The sequence below is a fragment of the Epinephelus lanceolatus genome, chromosome 23, assembly GCF_041903045.1.
Source record: "Epinephelus lanceolatus isolate andai-2023 chromosome 23, ASM4190304v1, whole genome shotgun sequence".
NCBI lineage: Eukaryota > Metazoa > Chordata > Actinopteri > Perciformes > Serranidae > Epinephelus > Epinephelus lanceolatus.
In genome coordinates, this window is record NC_135756.1 from 35395001 (window position 1) to 35411727 (window position 16727).

A 16727-nucleotide genomic window follows, 5' to 3' on the forward strand; every position below is an offset into this window, starting at 1 on the left:
TTAGAGTTCAGAGTTGATATAATTTATTATCTCCAATCATTATAGTTAATATCAGTGTGCTGTTCCAAGAACATCACTTACTCAGAGAGAGGATGTTAGTGGGTCAAATTTGGACCAATATTTTGGTGACATTTGGTTAAAAATTAGCTGAAATGAAAAATGTGCATACAGTACAAATTACAACACCATTTGAAACATGTGACATCTAGTATCCAAAAAAGGAAAAAATGTACCGCACACCAAGTCTCAGCTCCCATTGAAGGCTTTTTAATTTGTGCTGTGACACAAATGTGAAGAATTTGTAGTTCAGATGAAGACTTCAACACTCAATCCAAGGAGCTGGAGAAAAGATTCAGAAACAGAGGTTATAAAGAGTCTTGGATCAATAAAGCTGCTAATCGTTTTTCAAGTGTGTCACAATCTGACTGTCTCATCACCACCAAACCTAAGGAGACTGGGAGCCCTAGAGTTATATGTGCTGTGGAATACTCACCCGTTGCTAAACACATAGAAAATGTGATTAAAGAACACTGGCACATCATTGATACGGACCCTGCTCTTAAAGACTGTTTTAAAAAAAAAACACGGATGATCTACAAAAGACCCCCTAACCTGCGGAACATGTTGGTGAGGGCCGACCTCCCCCCCACCTCTCCATCACATTTTCTGAGCAATGTTCCATCGGGCAATTACCCCTGCGGCCACGGTCAACAATGTCACTTCACACACAAGACAAAACATTTTTCCATCTTCACACAGGAAAAAGATACAATATAAAAGGAGTCATTTCCTGTCTCACATCCAATGTTATTTACATGCTTAATTGCCCGTGTGGTCTGGCATACATTGGTAAGACCTCTAAATCTTTGAGAACTTGCATAACTGAACACAGAAGTAATATCAGACATCATGTTGCATCAAGCTCTGTGGCTGCTCTTTTTTTTTTTTTTTTGAAGCCCAACATAACATCTCAACACTCAGATATATCAGCATTGAAACTGTTAAACAACCACGCAGGGGGGACATTAACTCCCTGCCCCTTAAACAAGAACTTTTCTGGATCTACACTCTGGGTACTATGGCTCCTGAGGGCCTTAACGAGGACTTTGACATCAGACCATACCTTTGACCTTGTTGTTTGTTATGCTGATATGTATACCTTATGCTGCTTGTGTATCTATACTTAATGAATCATCCAATGCTGATGTTACTATGCACTTTATCTGTCTTTCAAATTACCTATTTTAGATCCCGGTTGTAAGTATTTTTAAGTATTAGTAGTAGTAAAAGTATTTTTCCAAACTGATTGATACCAGTTGACACCAGGTGTGTTAATTCACATGTCATATATGGGCGGGTATCTTCTTAAGCTACCAACTCTCTGTCTATCCATGTAACAGCAGTTTGAGAAAGAGCCTTGTGCTCGAAACGTCACAGCACAAATTAAAAAGCCTTCAGTGGGAGCTGAGACTTGGTGCACGGTACATTTTTTCCTTTTTTCATAACTTTTATATATATGTATCCAGCACCCACTCCAAATGGACCTTGGCATGTGCGTGTTTTTTGACTATTTTTACATCTAGTATCCAAAAAATGTTTGTGGTGGTTGCATTTAGATGAAGATTTTTGGAGATACAGATGTTAATTACTTTTGCATATTCTTAAAAATATAGAGTGACGGGCTTCTGAATTGTCTATAGTTTGCAGCACGGCAAAGTTTTGTCACAATTCAGTGGATGTCCTGAAAAGCTTTCAGTTGTGTAGGATACACTGGTAATTTATTATGATTTTTTGAAGTATGGAATGTGAAATGTCTTGAAGTTTAGATTTAACATAATAAGCCACGTCCCCTTTAAGCAATCATTTTCAAATTTTGTGCATCGACTGAGACATGACCTATGAGGCAAACCAAGTTTCGTACAAATATCTTTGGCTGATTATGAGATGTCAACTTTTTGCTTGTGTAGCGCCCCCTATCGGTTGATTTTAATCAAACTTTCACGGTATGATTCAGATACTTATGTCAACATTTACAACAAGTTTTGTGACAATTGGCTCAACGGTTAAGGAGTAAAAGCAATTTATGTGCTAAGCCATGCCCCCTCTAAAATTCATTGGTCAGTATCATCAAAACGCAGTGACATATCAGAAAGTCTTTGATAACATTTACAACGCTTTATCTCATGATGATTCCCAGAACGTTTGGTATGAAATGGACCTACGCTGTAGGAGGGGATGTCAAAAAGCTGTTTTTCAAAATATTCAATATGGCGGACAATCTAGTGTGCGGACCCTAGGGGGTTTTTTTTGGGCTTACGTAGAATTCCTTCTGTGAGATCCTGTATGTAGATATACAAGACAGACGTGTGTGTAGTTACTGTATATGTATTTTTTTTTTTTAAAAAAAAAACATCCAAACTCACTCGCATATGTCATATCCACACTCGGGTGTGGATATGTCACCCACATATCCACACCCCCTATACAAAGACACACACACATATACACACACACACACACACACCTGTTCATACAGCTTTGCAGTATACTTCAGCCTGTGCTCTACTCCTTGTTTGTTGTATATTGTTTTATTTTGTTCTAACACAATTAAAAGAAAAAAAAAAAAAACAAAGGTTGGGTTTGAGGACCGTCAAATTTGATGTTTACTTACCGTATAGCCTCAATAACCAACTCCACCTTAATTAAAAACGCACTAGCTCGTTAGAATAACATTATTTCTGGAACTATGGTAAATGTGACATTAATATTTTCAAGTTACACAGATACACCTTATTGTAACTACACACAGTCTGCACATTTTAGCTAACTAATGTTAACGTGGTGGAGCTTTACTTTCCAACCTCACACAGACGCCCTTTGTTGAAAAGTATAAGAACCCTAAAGTGTAACATTTCTGTTATGCATTTGTATTTCAGTGCTTGCCAGTTAGCAGCTAGATAGTGAGTTAACAAGCTAAACTGATAAACCTGAGAATTAACAGCACCTGCTAATTAGCGCTAACATACAAATGAAATGATAATAGAATATCACCTACCGAAAGACTGGCACCCTGGTGTCTTGCACGGTCAGTTGGTACAATTATCTGCACAGCAAACCTTGTCATTTGTCCAATATTTGTACAAAAAAATCACAGGCAGTCTCCAGTCAGCCAGCTCCAGCACCTCAAAACATGGCAAGGAGGTCAAGTTGAGTGGCCTGCGGTGAGGCAGAGCTGACAGCCTGTCAGTCAAAGTGACCACGCCCTTAATTATGCAGAACTTGTAGCCTTAATAACATTTACACAAGATTGCTATAAAAAAACTTTACCCCCCGTACAGTTGTCATGAATAATGAAAAAAGCCATAGAGATTAAAACCATCTGTAAACATGTTTAGCCCTTTTTAGACAGGAATTGTGCAAATTTGCAGGAAAGCCCAATTGGTCTTCTTTCAGTATGGCAGTATAAAAACAAAATCGGGGTGCGCGGGAAAATGCTGCCTGCCTACTTTTGTTTATACAGACCCAATTTGTACGGCCCAATATTTGCAGAAAATCTGGCAGTGTAAAAGGGTTTGTTTATTTTAGCTGTAAAGTTGGGCAGTTTAACATGGGGGTTTATGGGGATTTGCTCTGTGTTGGAGCCAGCCTCAAGTGGCCATTTCATGAATTGCAGGTTTTGGCACTTCAAGATTGGCTTCACTCATCAGCCCAGGAGGTTTCCACTTGAGCACACTGAGCAAATGTCAGATTTCAAGTCATTCAAACACAGTGTGAGGGATGTGTCCTTTAAAGCGTCGCGTCCCACAGAAATTTGTGAAAACATTTCTGAAGAAAACAAAAAAACAAAGTTGTAGCAAAAGCAAAAGGGTTTCAGCTCTTTGGGCTTGAACCCCTGAAAATCACGTACAAATGAGATGACCACAAAACAACTCATTTGCTTGTTTACTATCTCTTTATGGAAACACATTAGTTCCATCTGCACAGTTCCTGTCTAAAAACAGTATGACAGTCCTGCCATCGTGAGGTGAATGAAAAATGCAAAGTAATCTTGCTTGATTGACCGGCAGACCACGTATAGTATAATTTGAAAGACAAGCTGCAGACTGTTAAAAATCAGTCCATGGGCCGTGATTGGCCCCAGGGCCGGACTTTGGACTTGCCTGGTGTAGGAGAAATGCTAAGCATTTACCTATATGTAGCAAGAGATTTGTTGTGTGCAGAGGTCCAATCTGCTATGTGTGCACAACCAAGCAACACGTGTGTGCCAGTAAGAGTAGTTCTCCTGTTTGTTCAGCTGAGGGAAATCATTGTTGAATATTGATGAAACAGTGGGTGTAAAAAACTCAGTATGATTCTGAGGTTTCTTTCATGGTTTAATTGCACTGTACAGCTTAGCTTATAGCTGAACTTGGAGATTATAAGGTGATCAGTCAGTGTTGAATTCAAGGCCTCTGTTCTTCACCCTCCATTGAACAACACAATATCTTCCCCTCTGTCTGCTTCAGATAGTACACATGGACACTCATGGTCTGTCTGGAGATATCTGCATGATGCTAGAAAAAAAATCCAGTTCAAATGATTGAGAGTCAGCACATATAGTCACATTGCCAGTTAAGTGCCCTATGTGTCAATGTATAAAGAGACCTGGATACAGCGTTGGAGGCAGGACCCTGTTCATGTTTGAAAGTTGCTCAGTGGTGCAAGAAGCCAAAAATGGTCAACTGCCATGTATAAAGTTACTGGGATGATTGGCACTGCTTCGGCATCATTGGGCCCATTGAGCAGGTGCACTAGGTTGTCCGAGCCGGCTGCACTCTGTTTAGTGCTAGACTAACTTGAATGGGGATTAAATGATTTAATCGTGCAGCTCTTTAGATTTTCCTGATGTTATTGGTCCAAATGGCTCCAATCTTGATCGTACAACATGTCATTTTGCAGGGGTTGTGATCCTCAAAACAATGTATTCACTGATAAACAGAAGTCTAATTCACAATGTAAGTCTATGGGAAAAAGTATTTTTGGGCCAGAAGGCATAATGTAACAATGCAATTCCACTGTTTGGCCACTACAGAAATTGGCTTCAAAGCCCTGCACACTTCCCGGGGGCCTTGTCATGCATCCTTGATGCATTAACATCTGAAAGGATGCATCAGACTTGTTACTGACCTATCCAAGGGACATGCCCTATTATTTTCCTCAGTGATGCTACATTGTAAACAAATCCATGTTGAAATGATAGAAACAATGGTGTCATTTGACTTCACTTATTTTGAAAGTCTTTGTCCCAGAAACCACTAAGGGTGAAATTTTTGCTTTTCTATTATTATACTGCTGGTCATGTTTTGGTCTTTAAGTTCTGGTGCTCTGCACAGGTCTACCCACCCCACCCAGCCTGCCCTCTGAGCGCAAAGGCAGTGATTTCAGCAGCACAGCAAGGAGGTACCTGGGTACTGCCAGTAGACAACCTTTTTTTGTTAAGGTTCATAAAATGTACCGTAATTCATGAATATGTAGAATATTACTACAGACCTTTATGTAATCTTACATTGCAACGTCGGCTGTGACAGCAGATGCTGTATTCATCTATGTCGATGATGACCCAAAGATGTTTTACTGTCCAGGAAATGTGCAATGTTAAAGAAATAATTTCACTTGAAACCACCATTTTCCTACTGTCTGCATGTCTTGAGATTTTGTTTTTTTTTTCATAGTTTCAACGAGTCAAAGGAAAATATAAAAACTCCTCTCAAAAAGAAAGATAATAAGCATGTTTCCCAAAATGTGGAACTATTAAATTTATGCAGTAGCTGCGTGTGACACAACATTTTCATTGGTTGCAACGGTGGTCTGTCTGTTCCATCTCTTTGTGTGTATGTGTGAAACTATGCCTTTTATTCCTCCTTGAGTGAAATCACAACATTCAAACATGCCAGTAATTCAAAAGGAAGAGACCCATTGATCGCTTTTCTGTCAAAAAATGCTGTGCTGCCCGTTACACCTGTTTCACACCCTGATCGGCCCAGCCCAGACCTGACGTTATCAGTGGAAGTAACTGCTCTCTCGGAAATCAGTTGATCTTCTACTTACTTAACTATTACTTAACACAGTTAAAGAAATTTTGACCAGGAGTGCCCAAATGTTTGCATACCACTGTACATGTAAAGGCACATAGAAAAGCTTTCACAAACGGTGGGTCTGACTACTGTTTGCAATGGCATTTATAAACTCCAACTGGCAGCATAAAACTGTCATTGAACAGCAGGGGAAAGGGGTTTTATTTTCTCTAGTGATTTTTTACTTATTTATTTTTTTGTGGTGGCAAAGATGTTACAAGCTGAAACACTGGAGCACCAGGCTGGTTCCTGGCTTTGCTGCAGTCCAAAACAGACGGCTCTTTTTTCTGCTTTGACAGTTTTTACATTAAGACAGTTTTACCTTTTCTGATGCAAATGACAGAAAAGACACCCGCCAAAGTTTTGTTAATCAATCAATCAATCAATTTTATTTATAAAGCCCAATATCACAAATCACAATTTGCCTCACAGGGCTTTACAGCATACAACATCCCTCTGTCCTTATGACCCTCGCAGCGGATAAGGAAAAACTCCCCAAAAAAAACCCTTTAACGGGGGAAAAAAACGGTAGAAACCTCAGGAAGAGCAACTGAGGAGGGATCCCTCTTCCAGGACGGACAGACGTGCAATAGATGTCGTACAGAACAGATCAGCATAATAAATTAACAGTAATCCGCATGACACAATGAGACAGAGAGAGAGACAGAGAGAGAGATGCAGGTAATAACAGTAGCTTACAACAACATTAATGAAAGTAATAATATTATAGTTATAGTTCTGGCTACTGTGGTACAGTATGTTGAAAGTATGTATTAATATCTGGCAGTATACATGTGTGACAATAGTCATATGTGTATAATAACAGTAGAAGAATGACTAATGATGGCAGCAGCAGCAGGAGGCATCTGGCAGGACCACGGCAGCAGCACAACCACACACGTCACGCTGTCCAGGCACCGCTGCGATATGAGTTAATCTGAGAGACAGTGGAGCACAAAGGCTCCGGAGAAGAAGCCGAGTTAGTGACATCCAGAATGGCCGAGTTAGCAAGATGCAGTAATAGAATACGAGAGAGAGAGAGAGAGAGAAGGAGAGAAGGTGCCCGGTGTATTATAGGGGGGTCCTCCGGCAGACTAGGCCTAAGTCAGCCTAACTAGGGGCTGGTACAGGGCAAGCCTGATCCAGCCCTAACTATAAGCTTTATCAAAGAGGAAAGTCTTAAGTCTAGTCTTAAATGTGGAGACGGTGTCTGCCTCCCGAACCGTAACAGGAAGATGATTCCACAGGAGAGGAGTCTGATAGCTGAAGGCTCTAGCTCCTGATCTACTTTTGGAGACTTTAGGGACCACGAGTAACCCTGCGTTGTCAGAGCGCAGTGTTCTGGTGGGATAATATGGCACTATGAGCTCACTAAGATATGATGGAGCTTGACCATTTAGAGCTTTATAAGTTAACAGTAGGATTTTAAATTCAATTCTGGATTTTACAGGGAGCCAGTGCAGAGAAGCTAAAACAGGAGAAATATGATCTCGTTTCTTAGTTCCTGTTAGTACACGTGCTGCTGCATTCTGAATTAGCTGGAGAGTTTTTAAGGACTTACTAGAGCTACCTGATAATAGAGAATTACAGTAATCCAGCCTAGAGGTAACAAAAGCGTGGACCCATTTTTCTGCATCTTTTCGGGTCAGGATAGGCCTAATTTTCGCAATATTATGCAGATGAAAAAATGCAGTCCGTGAGGTTTGTTTTAAATGAGAATTAAAAGACAAATCTTGATCAAATATTACTCCGAGGTTTCTTATGGTAGTGCTAGAGGCCAGAGCAATGCCATTTAAGAGCTGGGGACGAAATTTGACAGTTGGCCATCTTGTAATCATCTATTCAGGAAAAACCCTGCTGTGTATGAATGCATAAAAAAATAGTAACATGAAGCTGAATCATTGTCAGACATAGCTGAAAGGTTCCGCGAGTACATTTCAGCCAATGCGTTCCACCACTCCACTCGACCGTTTACCTGCCTTTCAGATACGATTGGTCAACAGCACTTGGGCTAGTTCCAATACCAAAATCTTGTCCTGTTGCTTACAGATTGTGCATGCATATGCAGAATCTGTTTATAGCGATTATTCCAGATGGAGCAAAAAAAATAAAATTCATAAATACATTTTTTTCGAGGTATAACTGAAACCCAACAGGATTTTACTGTGCATTTTTGCAATTCATAGGTGCTGTATTTTAACAAACTACTCCTAAAGAATTAATCTGATCAACCTCAAATTTGGTCAGTACAATCTTAACACCTTAACGGTAAAACTTTGAGTTTTCATGGAACAACATTATTGTGGTGTGGCAGCCATTTTGCACACATTTCCATTTTTGCCAAAAACAGGAAGTTGTTGTAAATTGAGTGTACCTTGTCCAATCTGTCCCAATTTTTTCTTGGTAAGAGTTCCAGCCTGAACACATCAATTCCACACACCTGTTACTTAAAAAAAAAGAAAAATAATTCTGCAACATAACTTTTACATGTAATAATAATATCAATTATAAATATAGTTTTTCCCTAGCTTTTTAAAAATAATTATTTTCAAAATCTATTTTTTAAGTGCTCATTGCCTTTTATTCCCCATGTTTCTAAAAGAACCAGTGTGCTCGGGGTTCGAAGTTTTAAATACTTGCGAAAGGCATCTAAAGGCAGCACAAGAAAAGGAATGTTGATCCAGGTTTCAAAGGGTTAATGCTAAATCCAGGATAATTTGGTTGAAGTTTGAGTCATGTACAGTATGTCACCATCTTGGCCTCCTCCCTTTCTTCCTGCTCCAGGTGGCCTGTGACCTGCTGCGGAGGATCATTCGTATCTTGTACCTGAGCAAGAGGCTTCAGGGTCAGCTACAGGGGGGCAGCAGGGAGATCACCAAGGCTGCACAGAGCCTCAATGAACTAGGTAAGAACGTGGTTTAAGTCATGGAGAACTGATTAGTAATTATAAAACTCTTAGACCCAGGGCTGGTTTACGGGGTTTGTGGTTTCCATGGGAATGCAGCCAGTTGCATCTAAATTAGGTTGGAGAAATGATAGATAATACTCAAATGAAAGGGCTTTTGTTCTAAGAAATAGAGTGTTCTGTTTGTATAGAAATTAACAGATGGTAAAGATTCACTTTCACTTCATGTGGCGTTCTGCTGCTCCGTCTGTGCCCACAGTATGCTCTGCACTCTTGGAGTGTGGAGCTCTGAATAAATGAACGGTAAAATTCCAACAGGCTCCTAATGAACGGTCAAGCTCTGCAAATGGAAAATCAATGTGGTGGCCAATGCTGATATCGTCAAGTGGTATCCACATAAATGCCAGGACCCAAGGTTTTCCATCAGAATATTGCATTGAAATGAATTGATCAATGTTTTGGTTGGATTGGTGGTTTTAATGTTTTGGCTGATCGGCCTATATATATATATATATATATATATACTTATATTTTTTAACTGTTGGGATTCCCAAAGAGGAATTTTGAGCATTGTTATTTAGTTGCGACCAAACTATATTGGGCTGTGTTTATATATGTGTCTATATCAGAGAGATTTATCCTTTGGGGCGATTAATAAGTGCTGATAGTAATTTTTAAAAAATGTTGTTATTGGCAGATTTGCCACGAATAGTGTCCGATGGCTGCACAGCCTCTACCAGTCACGCAGGGAGGTAAATCACCATCCGGAGCTGCAGAGGGGAGGGATTTGTTAAGTCATCAGTGGATACAGCTCAAGAGAAAGCAGCTCCCTTCTGCTGTGTTACTGTGTCTCAGTGTAGTGTTCTTCATTTTAACATGGATTTACATGGTGAAAAAAAGATTTCCGCACACTTGCATCTATGCAGTGTTGCACTTTATTTGTTAAGCTTTCGGTCTACTTGACCTTCATCAGAGCATACAACATGGATTTACATGAAGCTTTAGCCTTGACTACAACTGCTGGTCCAGTGTTGTAGTGCTATTAGCAGTCTGTGACCAAGTGAATGCTTCCACTTCCTGTTACAAAATAAAAACCCTCACTTCAAAATAAAAGCCCTCTCTTGCTTCATACACAGTTCAGTCATAAACTAGGTTTTGATCTTTTCTTGTTTTCTATGTTTTATAAGTAATTGAAAAAAGTATTTAAAGTAATTCAAAAATAAAAAATATTACTTCAAATTACAGTAGATTTTTTTTTACCATTTACAAAATACTCAAAAGTAATAGAAACACAGATTTTGAATAGAAGTAACAGAAATACTGCCCACCTCTGATTACTGTTTTGTATGGAGGCCCTGTACACAAAATCAAGGTACTTTCATTGTGTACCTGAGAATTTCAGATTGACTTTGAGGAAAAATAACAGCTCACAAAATGTCAAATCACTTCCACCTATATTTTTCACAGTTAGTTTGATGTTCAGTGTGAGATTTATAAATTATTTAGATATTTATTACTTTGATTTTGATATTCAGTGATCCACATTTATTTATTTATTTATGTTGTTATTTATTTCTTTGACTCAGCTGTTCAGGTCATTTCATTTCCGAAACTGTGAAGTCGCTGGACACTGGATATCGGCCGATTAATAAGGGTCCGGGCAGCTAAAATGCCAGGATACTATTGTAATCCCAAGTGTTCTTCTTCTTTTTTCTTTCTTCTTCCGAGGAAATCATTCTTCCCATTGGTGAAAACTCACCAAACTTTGCACAAAGGTCCTGTCTCATGCTAGATATCCTCAGCTGTAAACTCAAGCCAATAGTCCTGATGGTGGCGCTACAGCAAGTGTCAAAGTTCAAAACTTTGAAATTTCATAACAAATCAACCATACGTGCTACAACTTCACATCTTTCATCAAACTGTAGCCCCAATAATGAAGAAACTTTTGTACATTTAAACCTATTAAAAATTATGAAATTCATCACTCTGTTTTTTTCAAAAACTGTAAAACTTCTTAAACCTATCTCCTCCCACAATTTTTGCTCAATTGACACCAAACTTGCTACAGAGCATCTTCAGACTGTCCTACAAAAACTACGTTTCTCAGATTTTTGATTTATCAAAAATTGAGCCTACAGTTCATCAAAATGTTTGACTGTAAACGGTACTGTAAACATACACATGCAAATTCTTGCTAAATAAATCTACAATGTTCATGAAAAAAAGACAAAATTCTAGAGTCATGGTAGATGATGTGTGGCAAATTTCAGAATTTGAATTTTGCTCTAATGTGAACAATTGGAGTCAATGTAAAAATGGCAATTTTAAACATCAGTTGTTCACTTATGGAGCAAATCAATCATTGTTACAACATCTCCATGCTGTCTAGATGCAATATGTGTATTTTCAGATTTTTGTTTCGATAACTGAATTTTTTACAGTAGTTTGAAATCTGCTTTTCCATGCATGGACGGCTGCTAAACCTGCACGTCTGGCTTAGTCAATTTGTGAAGCTACACATGAATTGTCACTGACTAATTAGCTCAGTGAGATAGAAATTGATCCTTAGTCTCAGAGGTTGTGAGTTCAAGCTTCAGCTGATGCAAAAGGCAGATTGTGTTGCTAAATTCCTAAATGTCTTCCAATTCTTGTGCTTGTTGCTCAGAATTGCCTAAAAATGCCCAGACCCGACCCATCGCTTCGCAGCAGCTATAATCTGCTATTGGCTTTTGTCTGTTCCAAATTGTCGTAATTAAATCAGCCTTTCAAAATTTGATATCGGTCTATCTCCATGGTCACCTTACCTCAAACCCATTGAACATTTATGGAGGCACTTGAAGAATGAGTCAAATCATGCTGGGATAACATGGGCCATCAGGTTTTGCACATACTTGTGGAGTCTATACTAGCTTGAGAGCATGCTGTCATTAAAGCAGAAGGGGGACATACCAAATACTAAGATATATTCTTAGTGTACATTTTTCCAAGATTCAACTTTTCACTCAAATTGTTGCGCTAATATTAAAAGCTGTAATGAAAAAAAAATCATGTTAAATTGAAAACAAATGCAAAATAGAAGTGTCTTGGCTAGTGGTCTTAGACTTTGAGACTCCACTGTATGTAACCAGCATGTTATTGCTGCGATGTTTTTGCATAAGAATTGTTTGGGCAGCGTAAGAGCATGAGACTAAAGGTAGATGCGACATAAGCATTTCGGCCACTGCCATCTTGGTTTGTTGGAATCAGAAGTGACCATATTTGGATGAGAGGTTGGAGCAGTGGAGGAGTGAGGGGTGGATCTAATTCATAGACAGATACATATACAGACAGTCTGTCACTCAAGCGACCCTGCCCTTAAAAATGTATAACTGTCAGCCTTAATACCATTTTAAAGGTGAATTATATAAAAATCCACCCCCTGTACAGTTGTCATAAATGTTGAAATTAGCTATAGAGATCAAAACTGTTTTTTTGTACCAGGCTGTAAACATGTTTATTTCTGCTGTAAAGTTGGATATTTTAACATGGGAGGTCTATGGAGATTGACTTTGTTCTAGAGCCAGCCTCAAGTGGCCGTTAGAGGACCTGCAGTTTTTGGCACTCCCACATTGGCTTCATTTCTCAGCCTCTAAGGTTGCCACATAGTTCCGCCCCACATAGACATACATCACATAAAGGAGGTTATGATAGCATTTTGCCCTCTGATGAGGTGTATGGTGAGGTAACATCAGTGATATCCATTGGTAACCCCAGGTCCCCTTTTCTCTTACTCTTCATAGGGCTGGGCAATATAATGACTATGTACAATATATCCATATATTGTCAAGCAAGATATAGATTTTTGACAATACTGTTTATATCGATATAGTGTCAAGTTGCGTCACATAACACATACTAGTGTGCATCTCTCCTCTCTCATTCTCTCCACACAGCTCTACCCCACTCACTCACGCACTCAAGTTCTCCAGCAACACAGAGAAACACAAAACTGCTCCTCTGTTTAATCTGTTAATTAGTTTATAGTGCAACATCAGTCTATATATTGCATGCTACACTAAATCAGTCTGTGAGATGATAGACAATACTGTACGTATTTTCCACTCTAACCTTTGGCCGCACCAATTTCCATTTCCACTTAAGACGTGCAGTGCCACTCCATGCTGCGCCAAAGATGGATCTTCTCCAGTGCAGCCAGGCTGCCCACCCTCAAATGGGTAGCAGTGATGTCTCATCTGCCACAGGCAACCCCCAATGATCCCGCTTCTCCCCTTCAAACAAGGCTGTGGGTTGTAACACTGAACTCACCTCTGTCTGTAGGAGACCAGAGAAAGGTGTCTTCAGTGTGTGTTCAGCTCTCAGTTCTTTTGTAGCTTCTAACTGAATCTCTGTGGTTTGGAGTTTAGGTTTTCTCTTGCGTCCTGTTTTTACTTTAGATATCTGCTTTATTTTTGCTGTTTCATGTTTGCTATGCGCCGTATCTGAAGATGTTTGAAGTTTCTGCTTGAAAACTCAACATTTCCTTATTTTGGTGCTTCACAATAAAAGTTTTTAAATTACAAAATAATGGGGGACTTTATTGTGAAGAATCGTGAGAAAATGAAATGTGATCATTACTGAATTACCAGAACTTTAACGGCTATTTTCAATAAAGGGAAGTCTTATAAGGAAGGAAGAGTAAAATCAGCAACAGCCACAGTGAGATGTTAGATTTAGAGCTGCAGACAACAGGCTCTTACTGCACCTCTGCAAACAGCTCACCTCCAACAGGTAAGCGTCTTCTAATTGCCCTGCTGTGTGATGGAAAAACGCACAGGCAACATTAACCATGGATCAGGTTGCAACTGAACGTGTAGCCCATTTTGTTGAAAATACTGGGATATATATCGTGTATCACCATTCAGCCTAAAAATATGGAGATATGAATTTTTGTCCATATCGCCCAGCCCAGACTTGGTTTCATTGTCTTGGCCAGACCTGTTGTGTCTAACAATGGCTGGATAGCTTCAGAGGACTGTGTGACCTCCTGTTGTCAGCAGACAGAAGGTGATATTTATGCATTACATGCCACCAGTTATCCATTTGCCAAGCTACCCTTAATTATCACATGGCATTACGCGTGACACAGCGGGTTCAGCAGGACAAGTGTTTTCAGCAGTATGTGTCTGCAAAACACACGCGCGCGCACACACACACACACACACACACACACACACACACACACACACACACACACACACCACAATCTCTCAAAGGTGATACGGTGTCTGTGTCTAGTGTCTGCTGTGCCAGTTGGTGGCTGTCCAACAATTCCAACTATTTTTCAAGTGGGCTTTGCTGCTTTGTGTTGTGTTGTTGTTCACACTGTGGAGTCCTGGAATCAGGGGTCACCTGAGCCATAGTGTCAAAGTTACCACAATGGCAACAAATTTAAGTAAAATACATTATATGGGCACTATAGCTGAAATGCACAAACTATGTCCATATGCCTTTGCTTAGGAGCATGCTAGGAATGACAGCCCCTTTTACACTGCCAGATTTTCGGCGAATGTTGGGGCGTTCTGCTGGCAAGCTGCGAGCATTTAGACACACAGAGCCGGATTTGTGAGTTGATCCGAGGTGCCCAATTTTCCGCCTTGTAGGGTAGTCATATTCGCGGCCTTCCGCCACGGGAGGGGCTGTTGATGACTTGTGGGGGGAGCTGTTGATGATGCCGTACGTGCGACCCACTGGCGGTGGATAAACAGGAAACAGCTGATAGCAGGAATGAGCAGCTAGTACTAGTAGCAAGAGGGAAATGCAAACCTGACAGACACTACGGTAAAGATGAGCAACTGGGGAGAGAAAGAATTGTGCGTCCTGCTTGTCCTCGCTAATGAAGAGGCCATCAACTGTCAAATGACGTAAACGATGAAGGACGGGCCGACTTACAAGAGAATCGCAGATGGACTGTCTTGCCGCGGCCTCCCTCAGGTACGTCACTGTTTATGTCACACGCTGAGCTACATGTTTTGTTACTTGCTCACGCCCCCCATAATTGCCCCAAAAAAGGCACATTCTGTATAAACAGAACATTTTGCCACATTCCCCGATTTTGTTTTTATACTGCCAGTGCTGAAAGAAGACTGATCTGGCTTTCCTACAATTTTGCACAATTCCTATTTAAAAGGGCATGTGTTGGTCAGTCAACTATTTTGTTCCAGAATGATGTCTGAACAACTATTGAATGACTTGCCATGAAATGTTACACAGTTATATATGGTCCAGAGCAGATAGCTGGTAGTGATTTAATTCCCTTTGAATGCTGATAGAGTGCAGAACAAATCTGAAACCTTTTGCTTCACTGGACTTCATTGGAATATAACACCCACAGCCTGATCCTAAACCAAGTTGTTCACCTGACGATGTTCCCTTCAATTGTGGTGCCTTTGCTGCCTCACTTGAGTGACAGATGACTTCACATTTGTTACAATGGTAACAATGATTGGAACAATGATGTAAGGCAGTTGCATTTTACAAAGTCAACAAAGCACCTTAAGCAGTTGTTTTTGTGTTGAGATTATCTGTTCCGCATGGCTCATTCTTTTGTTATTAAGAGAATAATTGCCTATTTTATTTAGAGGACAACAAGGCATGCAGTAGATGACAATGTATCCTGTAAACTGAGTATTATTATTATTATTATTATTATTTATACCAATCATAACAAATCAAAGGTTTCTTGTTTTTTCAATTCTCAAATGGCAGTCCAACTTTTGAATTAAAAGTAACGCCAGGGCCACACCAGATGCGGAAGCGCTGCGAATAGCCTCGAAGCGCCGAGAAGCGAAGCCAGTTTCCTTTCGGCGCCCATGTTAACCGATTGTGTCATCCACACTGGCTGCGCCGAGAGAGCGAGAGCGAGAGCGAGAGATGGGGCACACACACGCAAACAGAGAGAGAGGTACCCATGATGGAAAAACAGCCCCAAATGTGATGGAGACAACAGCTGGGAGCAGAAGCGCTTGTCAACCGGCGTGGAGAAATGCGCGTCTGATGTGAACAGGCTTGCACGAGAATTTTGGTGCGCTGCGCTTCGCAGCACTTCGTTGGCAGTGTGGCCCTGGCGTAACTGTCTTTGTCTGTAACCACACCCAACAGCAGCTTATCTTTAAACAGCACAAGCTGTATTTGATTAGAGGTTTAATGTGTGATATCTAGCCAGGCATAAGTGGAGCTGCCATGGGGGCATGGGAGTGGCCGCCCCAGGGCCCCCACCAGGTAGGAGCCCCATGACAGTCACCCTCTTAATTACTGACAGTGGTGGTCACTGTTATTACCCAATGGAGGGCCGGAAGGGGGCCCCTGTGTGTTCTGAACTCCACATCATCACTGTGCAGCTGATGCGTCATGCGCACAGGAACACTACTCATGCAAATTCAGCTGGTGTATTGAAAAGTTACAGCCACCTCATTCATGGTTACAATTGTAAACTAGCATGGGAATGACACTCACTAACAAAATCCACTATGTTCTGTGCAGACACAGTAAAAACACCATAAATCATAGATTAACATTTATTATTTATTTCAGTAAAACATCAAACTTAAAAGCTAATTTTAAAAAGCACTCTCATCAGTACCATCCATAATGGGCATTCTGGGGCACAGAGGTCACTGGGCTACAATGTAAATGTACGTAAGCCTCGTTCTGATCTTCACTGGTTTGGTATT

General features: G+C 40.3%; 1 protein-coding gene across 2 annotated transcripts in view; it reads left to right on the forward strand.

Annotated features, from left to right (window-relative positions):
* The window catches only part of cog5 (component of oligomeric golgi complex 5), a 171539-nt gene that overhangs the window by 29658 nt on the left and 125154 nt on the right, over nucleotides 1–16727 (forward strand). For both annotated transcript variants that reach the window (XM_078165363.1, XM_078165364.1), the window contains one exon: nucleotides 8898–9018. In XM_078165363.1, the coding sequence (XP_078021489.1) occupies nucleotides 8898–9018 (121 nt within the window). The remainder of the gene's footprint in view (nucleotides 1–8897; nucleotides 9019–16727) is intronic.